We start from the raw sequence: 13303 nt of genomic DNA, 5'->3' as shown, positions 1-13303 counted from the left end.
TCTTTCACTTAATTTAATCTAAAACTCTGCCATGGCAGGCCAATAATACTGTTCTTATTTTAAATAATTGCTAAAGGCTGCAATTGAGTAATCTTTTGTTAAACCCAAGAAACTGGATTTTTACTAGTTCTCCATTATTAATATAAATACATTATTCTAATTTCTTAAGGTGGTAAAAAAGGCATCTTTTTTAATTTTTATTTTTAGCTGAAATCCACTTGTTTAATTAACTTTTTTCTTTGATTTTTTTTATAATTAATGTAATTTTATGAATATTATTGTAAATTAAACAATTAACATATTTTTTATTTAGTAAAGTATTGATGAGATAATTAAAGCTTCTGTTTTCATTCATTGGGTCTGGACAAGAATCTCAGCTCTGCCAACCTGGGATTCTTCTTGATGCTCCAAATTCATAAATTATTTTTTTTAGGGATTTTTATTATAGGATAAGATTTCCTTAAATTATATACTGATATTTATTTATTAATTAATTATTTTTTAATTATTGTTTTATATTTTGTTTGATTATTGCAATGAAAAAAGAGAACAGAAGCTTCTTTTTAATTTAATTTTTATTGTGGATAACATAGTAAAAAGTTTTTACAGAATGAAATAGAAAGAAAAAAGAAAATGACATAAGTCATGAGTTGACTATAATTCAGGAAAACTTACATTGTAAAATTGTAATTATTCAAGCTTATGATTGTTTAGTATAAATAAATCAATAAAGAAAAAGGCCCCACTAATCACAGCTGGTTTACAACATAAATTTAATTATGCTTTTGTAAGTTGTAACCAACATCTTCAACACGATTTGATGCATCATTAAAATCTTAGGCAAATCAAGAAAATATTATGTTTAATCATGATGTAAATAAATCAAGTTTTAACCCCATCATTTAGATTTAATACTTATGATTATCCAAACATTAAATCTTCGTAACGGAGATGGCACAATATACTACCTTCGATTTCAAAAGCACTTAACAATTCACCTTTTCATACTTGGCAATGTAAAATTTTGAACATAGCTAGTAATATATCTAATAATGTAATTATAAAATTTATATATAAAAAAACAGTTATCCTAAAAGGCTAAAATACATATTGAAATGAATTTAACAAGATTATACATGAATGCAGAGTATATATTTTCTTATGTTATATGATACTCAAAAGTTAGTTTATGAATATTGATAAAGGTCAAATTGTTAAAAAATTATGTACCGTACAGATACTAATACACGGTGCATATGTTTAATCGTTGATGGTTGGACAAAAAAAGCTTCACAAACAACATGGAAACTAATTTTTTTTTTTTTCCTTTCCTTTCTTCAACTTAATATGTTACATTGGGAGGTGCAAATCCATGACTTTTGCACCAAAATGATCATAGAATATTACAAGGGATACATACTATAAGCATATAAGATATAACTGACTACACCTAAAAAATAATCAATGACAATACAAAAATTAAAATATGAGAGGAAGAGATGAATCTATGTTGAATAATAGGGTAATAATAATTATATAAAAGAAAAAAAAGGAAGAAAAAAAATAAAATTCTTGATTAGATATTTAGACAATGGCCTTGGAAATAATTCAATTATCTTTTGTATATACAATCAAAGCAGCCTCTCTGTCTCTCTCTCCTTCTTCCCTCTCTTCTGGCAATCATATTCAAGATTGATGATTGGTGGTTAGAACTCAATTTTCATTAGTGGTGATGGATTTGACCCTACACAAGACAAAATTAAAGATTAGCAAAATATTATAAAGTTAAAATTAAAAATCAATTTGCACTAATATAAAGATTATTATTGTTATAGATTACACTTTAATCATCACATATTATTAGTAACAAAGATTATTAATTACCATGTTGTTGTTGTTGTTGTTGTCGGAATCCATTCTCCTTTTGTCCATAACTCATCTGTACAATACTTTGAAGATCCCCCTCACATAATGATGGTAGCTGTGTAATCAAAATTGTTTCATTAGTCTCATAATCTAGGTAATTACTCTTTAATCCTACTCGACGTAGCTTAATTATGAGTTTTTGCCGAATTTAAACCTAGCCTATAATGTAGACAAAAAGAATTTACTATCGTACACAAATACTCTGTTGTAACCACTAGGTCAAAACCTCATTAATTATTGTACTGTAAAGTTGTAACTATAATTGTTCTAGTTTGTTTATTAATTGATAATGAGCGGGAAACAAGCGCGACAAAGAGGAGGAAAATGATTACCTGAGGAAGGCCATGAGAGAAAGCATCAAGGGAATGTAAATGTAAACGATGATTTTGGTTATGTGAAGGGTCCATAGAAGATGGGGCCGTGGTGGTTATGCTATCTTGTAAAGGATGATTTTGATGAGGTTGGCCATAAAGGTTTGGTGCCAAGGAATCTAACGGGTACATTGGATGCGGCAAGGAGTCGTTTGGTTGGATCACCTGGAATTACCACCAAAAAGAAATTTAATTTAGTCAATAATAAAGTAAATTTGTGGAAAAAAAATATGCTAACTTTTGAATTAAATTATAAAGATAGTAGAAAAATTAAAGTTGAACTTACATCTTTTGAGAAAAGGTTTCCCATGTTGAACTCTAGTCTTGGATTTACAGATGATAATTTCATTGATAGAAACTAAACAAAAAAAACAATAAAAATAAAATTAGTTTAAGGAAAATGATGTTCATTATAATCTAATTTGAGTGGGATTAATTAGTGTTAATTAAGCCTTAAATTTTACCTCAACTTGTCTTTGTAATGACTGTACATAGTTGATAATTTCATCTAACATTAATGCTTTTCCTGTTACCTGTAATTAGCAAATTCAAGATTATTATAGAAAATCCCAAAAAAAAAGTTTAATTTTTTCATTAATTTTGATGGAAAATAAACACAAAATCAAATGAAAATTATAATGGAAAAAAAATTGCACCTTATCACAGCCAGGTACAAGATCTTGAAGAAGTTTCATTCTTTCACTAATTTTCTCTCTCCTAACCTGAAATTAAAATCAACATTAAAAGAAAAGTCAATCATAGGAAATTACTAATTATGATAAGATATAATTAAATTCTTAACCTATGAAAAATTAGCAATCTTTCTAAATTTAGAATCAAAGTATTAATAATTCTTACTCTTTCAGCAAGACTATGACTATCAGTAGCCTGACCCCTTCTTGCTCTAACATGAATATAATCCTTTGGTGCTTCAGGAGGCTTTTGGTTTGCATCACCTCTGTTTTCCTCTGTTTTCGAAACACCGCCTTCTTCCGATTTGCTTCGCTTTGCTGTTGAATCTTCACCATTTTGAACCACCTAAAACATAACACAATAATCAAAATATGATTCTAAGTATAAATTCTAATTTTTAAAATTTTTTTTTTTTTGGATCATGAACTTACTTTGTTTGTATGTAAGTGTGTTTGAGGCAGAGTTTCCTTTGATTTTCCTGTAGGAGCAGGGGCTTTCCTCTTCTTGGTTGATCCACTTTCGGGTGCCGGGTTTTGCCCGGAAACCGACGAATTCTCTCTAGAATTAGAGAATTCACCATGATCATTACCACACATTTCACCTTGATTTCTCTCATTCTTGTGTTTTTCATCACCTTGATTTTCAACCTCCTTAAGCAATGAAGGACTACTTAAAACCCTTGTTAACTTACTATTAGATCGATAAGTATTTTGGTTATTACTATCATTACTACGATTATGACCCTTATGATTATGATTGACAACATAATGGCTTGTTCTTCCGTTAAAACTCCTACTACCAAACGAAGAAAACCTCGCCGCTCGCTCCGCAAATCCCGGATCACCGGGCATTGCCGGTAAACTTGACCTCAAACCAACAGAATTTCCTAAGGTAGGAAATTTGTCATTGACTAAATGATCAACATTAGGTAATGACACACCCATCTTAGGGGGTGAACTGAGTGGTGTACTATAACACGAGTTGGTTGCACTACGATGACCACTACCGTTTCCAATGTACGGTGGCAGGCCATGGTGGCTGCCACTGGATATAATATCACCGGAGTTACAAATATTTCCCAATTTACCAATCAATTCCCTTATCATGAAATTGTCATTAGACAAGGCCGGGTTTGAGGCGGCCGGGGAGGACACCATAGAGCTCAAGGCAGACTCAAAGGTGTCATTTGTCGAAGTAGGTGGTGGCGTAGATAGAAAACAATCAGGTGATTGTAGTTCCATTGCAGTTGATAAAGCTTGCCATGTTGGCATTGTGGATGAAGAGAAAGGATGATCAAAGTGTAGTGAAGGCGGTATGCCGGTATTTAGAAAGAATTCCTTCTCCATAATTTAGAAAATTAATTCAACTCGAATTCGAACTCGAACCAAGAATTGTGATTAGTATTGAGGGATTATTAAGGTTTTTACATATGAGTGTGAGTTAGAGTTTGTAGTGTTACAAATATTTTTTTTGGATGGGTTGAATAATTAAAATTAATTAAAGCAGAGGAAAACAGGGGAAATGTTATAATGAAGAATTGAGAAAGGGAGGAAAAAAAAGGGGGAGGGTGTTTGGGTGAGAAGAATGGAGCTATATAGGAAATTAAAAAGGACTGTTTAGTTGGGACCTAAAATACTTTTATAATAAAATTTTTATTTATTTTTATATTGTATAAAATTTTATATTTTATAATTATTATTTTTTTTTTAGAAAAAAAAAAAGGAAAATGGATATATAAGGGGTGGGTTTTATGAAAGTAGATGAAAGGGAAAGTTTGACCTGGTTAATAAGACATAGGAAGGTTTACTGACTCCCGCATAAATAGCATTCCAAATTCATGAAGGATTATCAGAATTCTTTCTAGTCTCCGCAAAAGACGGGTGAAGGACTTGAAGAGGTGAAGTTGCAAGAATTGCCCCTTTTTCCTTAGCCTTGGTTTCTAGTTTGCATCGCTTGCATGCCTACTTGCTCACTACATGGTTTATAGTATTGGGTTTGTTGTGGGTTTAATTATTAGTCGCTCCGTCCCTTCTTCCTTCTTTCTTGGCTTTTGGTTTTTTTCATTACGAAGGTAGAAAAAATATACTTTGAATTTCATGTGTCGTATTATAATTATTTGTTGTAGAAGCTGTTATGTACTCTATTATTTTTTTGAATGAAGATTTTACTTTGTGTTAAAACACGGAAAAAAAAGGTGATTAGATCATTTTAGTCATCTCTATATTTAACCTTTTTTTTAAGAAAAAAAAACTTAATGTTGTGGTATATTTTGACTCGTGGGCCTAAATAACTACCTTACCTTAACCTTATTGTTATTGTAAATCAGCAACTAGTTTTTTAGGCTCGGGTGCTGCTCTGAGGCGATATTTCTCCTAAATGTTTAGTCATCTATGTTTTAAATTAAGGATATAACATCAATTATTGAATGGTTTGATACTAATCAGAATTTTAGTGTATTAACTTGAGGTCATGTGTTCAAAAACTTCTATTGAGCACAATGCATATTTTTTATTGTATACGTATGAATATATGATGTGGAATAAAACATGTAAAGAGAGAGTGTCACGTGACACATAGACTTGTTTAAGAACGCTATAAAACATAATTTACTACTCGTGAAATAAAATAGAGTTTCCTTCCCTATATCCTTTTTGCTTCTCATAGTTCACTCAATCCATGTCGATCTCTCAAGTTTGGCTACACTCAAGCGAAGAGCAAAAAGTTATTTCTTCTATAAGTAAAGTAGTGTCTTACTATAAGTATATCGGTCCGATATGAATGACTACACACATGACCAAGATATTTATACTAGCTAGTTCCCACCATTTCTTGAGCATATTAACGCAAGCATTATATATTACAAAAGTAAGCTTTAATTAGTTAAATGCAACTAAATTTGACTAGATTATGAGGACATATATGACATAATACTTTTCAATTATTTTCATCATATATAGTTTACGATATAAATTAAACATGTGTTTTCAAAAAAAAAAAAATTATATAAATTAAACATGTATGATTGGTTGATTTGGTTTGTATTAAACATGGCTTGGACTTAATTTCCTCCATTTAATTTATATATATATACATCAAGACTAGCTAGAATACAAAAGAAAAAACGAGAAAAAGTGTACATGTTTATCAAAAAAAAAAAAAAAAAACACTTTTCTCTCAAGATAAACTCCGAATCAATTGACCATAGTATCACGGCATGCATCACCTCACCTCTAGTGATTTCTCTACTTTCCAAACTCCGTTGTCTAATTCTTCCTATTTTCTACCAACCTCTTTCTCTTCTTCTCTCTTCTATCTGATCTAGTTATATAACTTTAAATCAAATCTTAATTATCATCGCAAATGTCGCTAAATTATTGTTCACAATGCTATCTTATTTCGATGTTTAGGTGGCGTGAATCACTCCACTATTGCTAGCTAATCTAGAAGTATTTCTAATTCAATTTTCTCATTGTTATGGCTAAGTTGTGATGCAAGGACTAAGGCTAGGACCTGTTCTGATTTTACTGAATTGATTGAAGGTGAACTGAATTAAACTAAATAGAGGTAAAATAAATTGTTTATATATAAGGGAAGGAAATTAGAAACTGTACTGATTGGAGCTAAACTAAACTGAAATTAAGCTGAACAGATTAGACCCTAAGGACCTATGGTGTTGTCATGTTGTTGTTTGGATGTTCTATGGTCTTATTTCTCATTCTAACTTTCTTGCACCGTTAACTTTTATTTTATTAAATGGTTACATGTGTGGAATTTTAGCATCTCACAAATATTGTTTGGCCTAAAATCCCACGTGTAAGTTAACGAATCAAGGTTAAATGTGTCGATGATCAACTTAACTTCAACTATATTTGTCTAGGCCGACAGCTAGATGTACAAATTAAAGCTAGTAGGCAATAATGTGTACAAAGGATTTGCACAATTCTTAAGAAGTAAACCTAAAACTATTGTCTTCTTTGAAATCAAAATCAACGTACTACCTCCGTTACAGGTTATGTGCAACGATTTGACATAAAGCAAAGAGGGAAAATGTCTAATCATTGCACATAACCTGTAACGGAGGTAGTATGTATATTTTTTTCTCAAAACTTAGAGGTAAATCTAAAAATACTCTTTAATTTTTTGGTTCTGTTATATTTTTATTACACACGTAATTCTCCTGGCTACTTCTCTTAGACCTCTCACAGACCTAAAGTTTCAAATCTTAATATCGATCACAACCTTCTAGTAAGGATTCAATCTTAGAAACTAGGACGAAAGGTCACGTGCCCTCACCTTATAAAATATGAAGTACGAGTATTGAATTTCAATTCCGTTACATAGCATTATAAAATCGATAACATATTCCTCTGGAAGACACCCATCCTTTAATTTCCTCAAAGATGTCATTTTAATTAACAACTTGGCCAACCCTATATGTAGGTACGTAGATATTGTAGTGGGCATGAAAGGCTGGACATTGGAAAAATCATTCCAAGTTAATAATGAGTTGTATACTTGTTATTCAACGAACCATCTATAACACGGTTATTCACTGTCTTAGGTACGTAATTCTACTTGTACTTTTTTATTCGACTTTGAATTTGGGCGTGTAGAATTTCTCGTGCCTTTTGGAAAAACTGTAGGAATATTCTTCATCTACGTAGTATAATACAAGTATACAACCCCTTTTATTTTTTGGTTTTATTGTTGTTCTCTACACTAAATTAATAATATAAAAATTAAAATAAAATTAGTCGTAAGTTGCACTTTGAATTACTCCATATTTGATTCCTGCGGTATTATTACGCAATATATAATTTTTAAATTTGATGAACTACTAACTACTTAATAAAATAAAAAGATGGTGGCTTAATGAAACAAACTTAAATTGTTATTTCACTAAGCTAGTAAGCTTAGATTAGATTCCATTCGTCTAGAGCTAATACTCACTTAGTTTTAAATTAGTACAAGTAGTAGCTAATACACATGCATTAGTCACATATACGAACATCGTCTTAAGGCCTTTATATACCAAAACACCATCAATTAATACAAAGTATTTCGTATATGTGACTAATGCATGTGTATTAGCTAAACACCATAGAATCGATTACCATGCACGGTTTTGGTGTATACCAAAACACCATCAATTACATGCATGTGTATATATCAATTAATTCATGGTAACCGGTTTTGGGCTCCGGTTACCACGCACGGTAACCGGTTTTGGGTTCCGCTTACCACGCACGGTAACCGGTTTAAGGGCTCCGGTTACCGTGCACCTTAATCGATTCTATGGTAACCGGGTTACCATGCACGGTAACCGGTTTTGGGCTCCGGTTACCATGCACGGTAACCGATTTTGGGCTCCGTTTACCATGCACGGTAATTGATTTTGGGCTTTGGTTACCACGATTGCCTGAAAATCTGAAATTTAAAAATAAAAAAAAAAGGAGGGAAGGTGGTGGGTCGCTAGTGCGGTGGTGATCGTCGCCGGTCAGTGTGGTGGGGGTGTTAGTCATCAATTAGGGTGGTGGTGTCAAGGTGTTAGTGATTGATGGCAAGAGGGAAGATAGTAGTGAAGTACTAAGGACATGATTGTCCATTCACACTAAATGTTGGCGGTTTTGATAATTTTGGATGACGGTATTTAACACCTCCCAATGCTAATCCCTTAATCACCAATGAGCTATCTCACATTTGTTCAGTTATATATCAATTTTTTTTTTCAAGACTATAGTACTTAGTGTAGGGTTTTAGGTACTCTAAGCGGAATTTCATGAATCACATTCATACGCACCTAAACAGGATCTCATGCATATACAAATAAAGATCACATAATAGTTTAGAATTAACCTTTGAAGCGCGATTCCTCTTAGCAATCTTCTTCTCTACCGGAGATAAAGAGCCTCAATTGCAACTCCTCTATTTGGTCCACCGGATTGAATCAACACTCCACCAATGCTAGTTGGACGGGAAAAACCTTTCACCTTTCTTGGAGTTGAGAACCAATTTTAGAGAGAAAATATTGAGAGAAAACTTACGTTGTTTTTCAGAAAACTGAACTGTGTATTTTAATTATCCCTAACTAATTAATATATAATCATATTATTATTAATTAGGTTAGGGTTTTCTCTCCCCTTTCCCTATTTGGCCGGTCACCCTAAGGCCCACATTGGGCTTCGGGTTTCTTTATTGATCCAATCCTAATGTGTGACCTTGTAGGATCCGTTTAGGCGGGCTTCGGGTTTGTTACTTACTAACCCAAAGTTCTATAGCATTCTCTAGCAAGACGTATAGACGACCCAAATAAACGAATTACTATCTCCATAATACGATCCATAATTATATTAAGTAATTGCACTAAAGTCGAGGACACATTTCCTTCAATCTCCCACTTGTCCGAGACAAGTATGCAATATTCAAATTCCTTAAGTCTCTTAGTGTCTAATTTGATAGTATGATCACATCTCTATGTTATCCATACCAGAGTTCAAATTATTTCTTGAAATCCGAGTTTGAATTGCTAAACAAATGATCATCTTATGATCCATTTGAGCACGACCATGCATTTTCAATTCTTACTTTCAAGAGGCCAAGACACCCATCCTATCTAACATAGGAGGACCTATTCAATCTTGTGGCAACCAAAACTCCCACTCAAATTTTAGCACAACCCGAGTGTCGCCTTTATAGTCCCCTTTTACGGCATGACGTTTGACAACATCAAGGTTACACTAATCATTGAATTGAGTAGTGTTCCACTCATGTCTAAGGAATCCGCTAATATAATTTGCGAAATTTTAGAACTTTTAAGTAGGTCTGTTCGATCATGTATCGACTATACATATCCATATGATTGACTAAACATCTCCATGTTTCCATAGCGCATGAAACGACACCATCAATCAATCTTATATGCTAATCCTTTTATTGAGTCATTTATGTCCAAATTAAAAACTCAGATTAGGAACTTAAATATTTTATGAATCCAGTTCACTTATGAGGTTTCATTCATCAAATCACGTATTTGACAAGCCCATTAAATTCAATAAATATGTTGGACATTTTATTTAATACTAAACCAAAATTAAATAAGATGAAAAATTCATACTATATAAACATAAAACATGAAATCATGTCTTTAACTTGTAACAAGTTTCTCTAAACAAAAACAATTTAAAGCCATTCTAACACTTGCTTCAACCCTACATCCCTAGCGTGACGTTCATGCTTGGGTTGAGGGAGAGGTTTAGTGAGTGGATCAGCAACATTCTCATCCGTGTGAACTTTGCAGATCTTGACATCATTCCTGTCTACAATCTCGCGAGTGAGGTAATACTTCCTCATTACATGCTTGGATTTGTCGTTTGATCTTGGTTCTTTTGCTTGCGCAATAGCTCCATTATTATCACAAAACAACTCAATTCCTTCTAGAACACTAGGTACGATCCCTAGCTCTGTTAAGAACTTCTTTATCCAAACAGCTTCCTTAGTCGCTTCTACCGCCGCTAAATATTCTAATTCTGTCGTAGAGTCTGCTACAGTGCCTTGCTTTGAACTCTTCCAGCTCACTGCTCCTCCATTCAGACAAAAGATGTACCCTGATTGCGAGCGATAATCATCTCTGTCGGTCTGGAAACTTGCATCAGTATAACCTTTAACAACCAACTCATTTACTCCTCCATAGACCAAAAACATTCCTTTAGTCCTTCTCAAGTACTTTAGGATGTTCTTAGCCGCAGTCCAGTGTGCTTCACCTGGATTTGCTTGGAATCTGCTGTATAAGCTCAGAGCAAATGCAACATCCGGTCGAGTGCATATCATGGCATACATGATAGAACCTATAGCCGAGGCGTAAGGTATGCTACTCATTCGCTTCAACTCATCAGGCTCCGATGGGCACTGACTCTTGCTAAGCGAAATGCCATGTGACATGGGAATGGATCCTCTCTTAGAGTTTTCCATATTGAACCTTGCAAGAACCTTATCAATATAAGTCTCTTGTCTCAGTCCAAGCATCCTTCGAGACCTATCTCTATGGATTTTGATTTCCAAAATGTACTCAGCTTCTCCAAGGTCTTTCATGGAAAAACGACTTCTCAACCATTCCTTGACTGACTCAAGCATTGGTATGTCATTTCCTATGAGTAGTATGTCATCTGCATACAAAACCAAGAAGACGAAGCTACTCCCACTAAATTTCTTGTAAACACAAGATTCTTCTTCACTCTTGAGAAAACCAAACTGTTTGATTGCCTCATCAAATCGAAGATTCCAGCTCCGAGACGCTTGCTTCAATCCATAAATGGATCTCTGAAGCTTGCAAACTCTTTTGGGATTTTCTGGATCCTCAAAACCCTCAGGTTGTGTCATGTACACATCCTCCATCAAGAACCCATTCAAGAAGGCGGTTTTGACATCCATCTGCCAAATTTCATAATTGTAATGTGCATCAATCGCCAAAAGTATCCGAATTGACTTAATCTTTGCAACTGGAGAAAAGGTTTCATCATAGTTTATACCATGTATTTGTTTGAATCCTTTTGCAACCAGTCTTGCTTTATAGATATAGACATTTCCATTCTTGTCTGTTTTTATTTTGAACACCCACTTGCATCCAATAGGTTTAACCCCATCAGGCAAGTCGACTAGGGTCCAAACTTTGTTCTCAGACATGGAGTCCATTTCAGATTTCATGGCCTCAAGCCATTTCTCAGAGTCTGGGCTCGTCAAAGCTTGTTTGTAGGTAGTAGGCTCAGAATTTTCCAAAATCAATATATTTCAGAGTCTTTTGTTAACAGGAAATCAACCAACTGCTTGTTTGGGATCCTTGTTCTACTCGACCTACGTGGGGATTGAGCATCAATAAAAATATTCTCTTCAACATCTTGAAGATTTTCGCATGAATTAGATTCAAGTGGGACGACAGGAGTCTCGCTTAATGAATTAGCTTGCTCCGACACCTGACCTGTCATAGCAGAGTCATGCGCCCTCGCCTCTGACGTGGTTTGATCCACATCCATTTGTTTCTCATCTTGAATTTCTTCGAGAACTATTTTACTCCCACTTGTCTTTCTGGAAATAAACTCCTTTTCAAGAAAGACACCATCACAAGCAACAAACACTTTGTTCTGTTGACGGTTATAGAAGTAGTAACCCCTTGTCTCCTTTGGGTATCCCACAAAGAGACATTTATCTGATTTGGGTGAAAGTTTGTCTGACAGTAAACGTTTTACATAGACCTCACAACCCCAGATTTTAAGAAAAGATAAGTTTGGAACTTTTCCATTCCACATCTCATATGGAGTCTTTTCTACAGCCTTTGACGGGCTTCTATTTAGTGTGTGTTAGGGGTGAAAGTAATTTGGATAAAAACCGAAAACCGATCCAAACCGAACCGAAATAGCAATTCGGATCGGTTTTTTTCGGTTTTCGGTTTGGATCGGTTTCAAAAAATCAAAACCGAAATATTTCGGTTTGGATTCGGTTTTGGGCTCTCAAAAACCGAAAACCGAAAATCCAAACCGAAATTTATGAAGCCCAAATATCCCAGCCCATTTCTCCTACCCTACATATATATATTAAAGCCCTAAAATACTCCTCTCTTATCCCAGTCTTTTTTTCCCCTCTTCTGCGGCACATTCCTCACCAAACCCTAATCCTCCAAAATTTCCCCATTTTCTCCCTCACCACCTCAGTAGCTCCGACCACCACCTTCCTCAGTCCGCTCACCACATATCCGGTCAACGTCTATCACCATCAGTTCGCTTGTGTTCGTGGCTTCGTGCTCCCGCAGATCTCGTTTCTCACCGCCGCTTGTGTTCGTGGTTTTGTGCTCCCTAAAATTACCACCAGTTCACCGCCGCGGCGCCGCTCGTGTTCGCGTTCCCTCACTATCTCCTCTCACTCAGTCACTCAAGGGTAAGAATTCTCCTTTTTTGCTTCTCTTCTTCTTATTAATTTCACTTTCGTTCTGTTAATTTCACTTATCTTTTCCTGCTTTTCTTCTTCTTAGATGTGTACTCATTTCCCACTTCTCTTTTCAAGTTTTCATTCAATAGTTCTGTTCTGTTTGAATTCGTTAATTTGTTGTTCGATCTGTTCGAAATTGGCTAATATGATGACATTGATATGCTATAATGTTTAAATTGGCGACATTGATGTTTTGTTTGTTTGATTATATTGATTTCCTTTTCTTTATTTATATATATTATGTAACATGTTTATTTTTTTTATTGTTAGTTATCGTTGAGCTTGATTGTTTGAAGCTGCCATGTTGAAGAAATGAAGAAGCTGCTGCCTGCCATGTT

General features: G+C 34.2%; 1 protein-coding gene across 1 annotated transcript; it reads right to left on the bottom strand.

Moving 5' to 3' along the window:
* Positions 1-1302: 1302 nt before the first annotated feature.
* Positions 1303-4677, bottom strand: LOC110715406 (transcription factor bHLH62-like). The gene is made up of 8 exons (XM_021893989.1): positions 3422-4677; positions 3156-3335; positions 2954-3019; positions 2762-2830; positions 2584-2655; positions 2259-2462; positions 1885-1981; positions 1303-1744 (listed from the first exon to the last, which is right to left on the bottom strand). Exons 1-8 carry the CDS (start codon positions 4334-4336, stop codon positions 1707-1709), a joined length of 1641 nt encoding a protein of 546 aa, XP_021749681.1. The 5' UTR covers positions 4337-4677; the 3' UTR covers positions 1303-1706.
* Positions 4678-13303: the final 8626 nt, after the last annotated feature.

This window comes from Chenopodium quinoa, unplaced genomic scaffold (assembly GCF_001683475.1).
Source record: "Chenopodium quinoa cultivar QQ74 unplaced genomic scaffold, ASM168347v1, whole genome shotgun sequence".
Classification (NCBI taxonomy): domain Eukaryota; kingdom Viridiplantae; phylum Streptophyta; class Magnoliopsida; order Caryophyllales; family Amaranthaceae; genus Chenopodium; species Chenopodium quinoa.
This window is presented reverse-complemented; position numbering and strand designations above follow the sequence as displayed.

Coding starts and splice junctions, on each gene's coding strand:
- LOC110715406 (XM_021893989.1), bottom strand. CDS start 4,336: ATGGAGAAGGAATTCTTTCTAAATACCGGCATACCGCCTTCACTACAC. Junction 2,463..2,583: donor GAAACCTTTTCTCAAAAGAT/GTAAGTTCAACT, acceptor TGGTAATTCCAG/GTGATCCAACCAAACGACTC. Junction 1,745..1,884: donor ACAACAACAACAACAACATG/GTAATTAATAAT, acceptor TGTCTTGTGTAG/GGTCAAATCCATCACCACTA.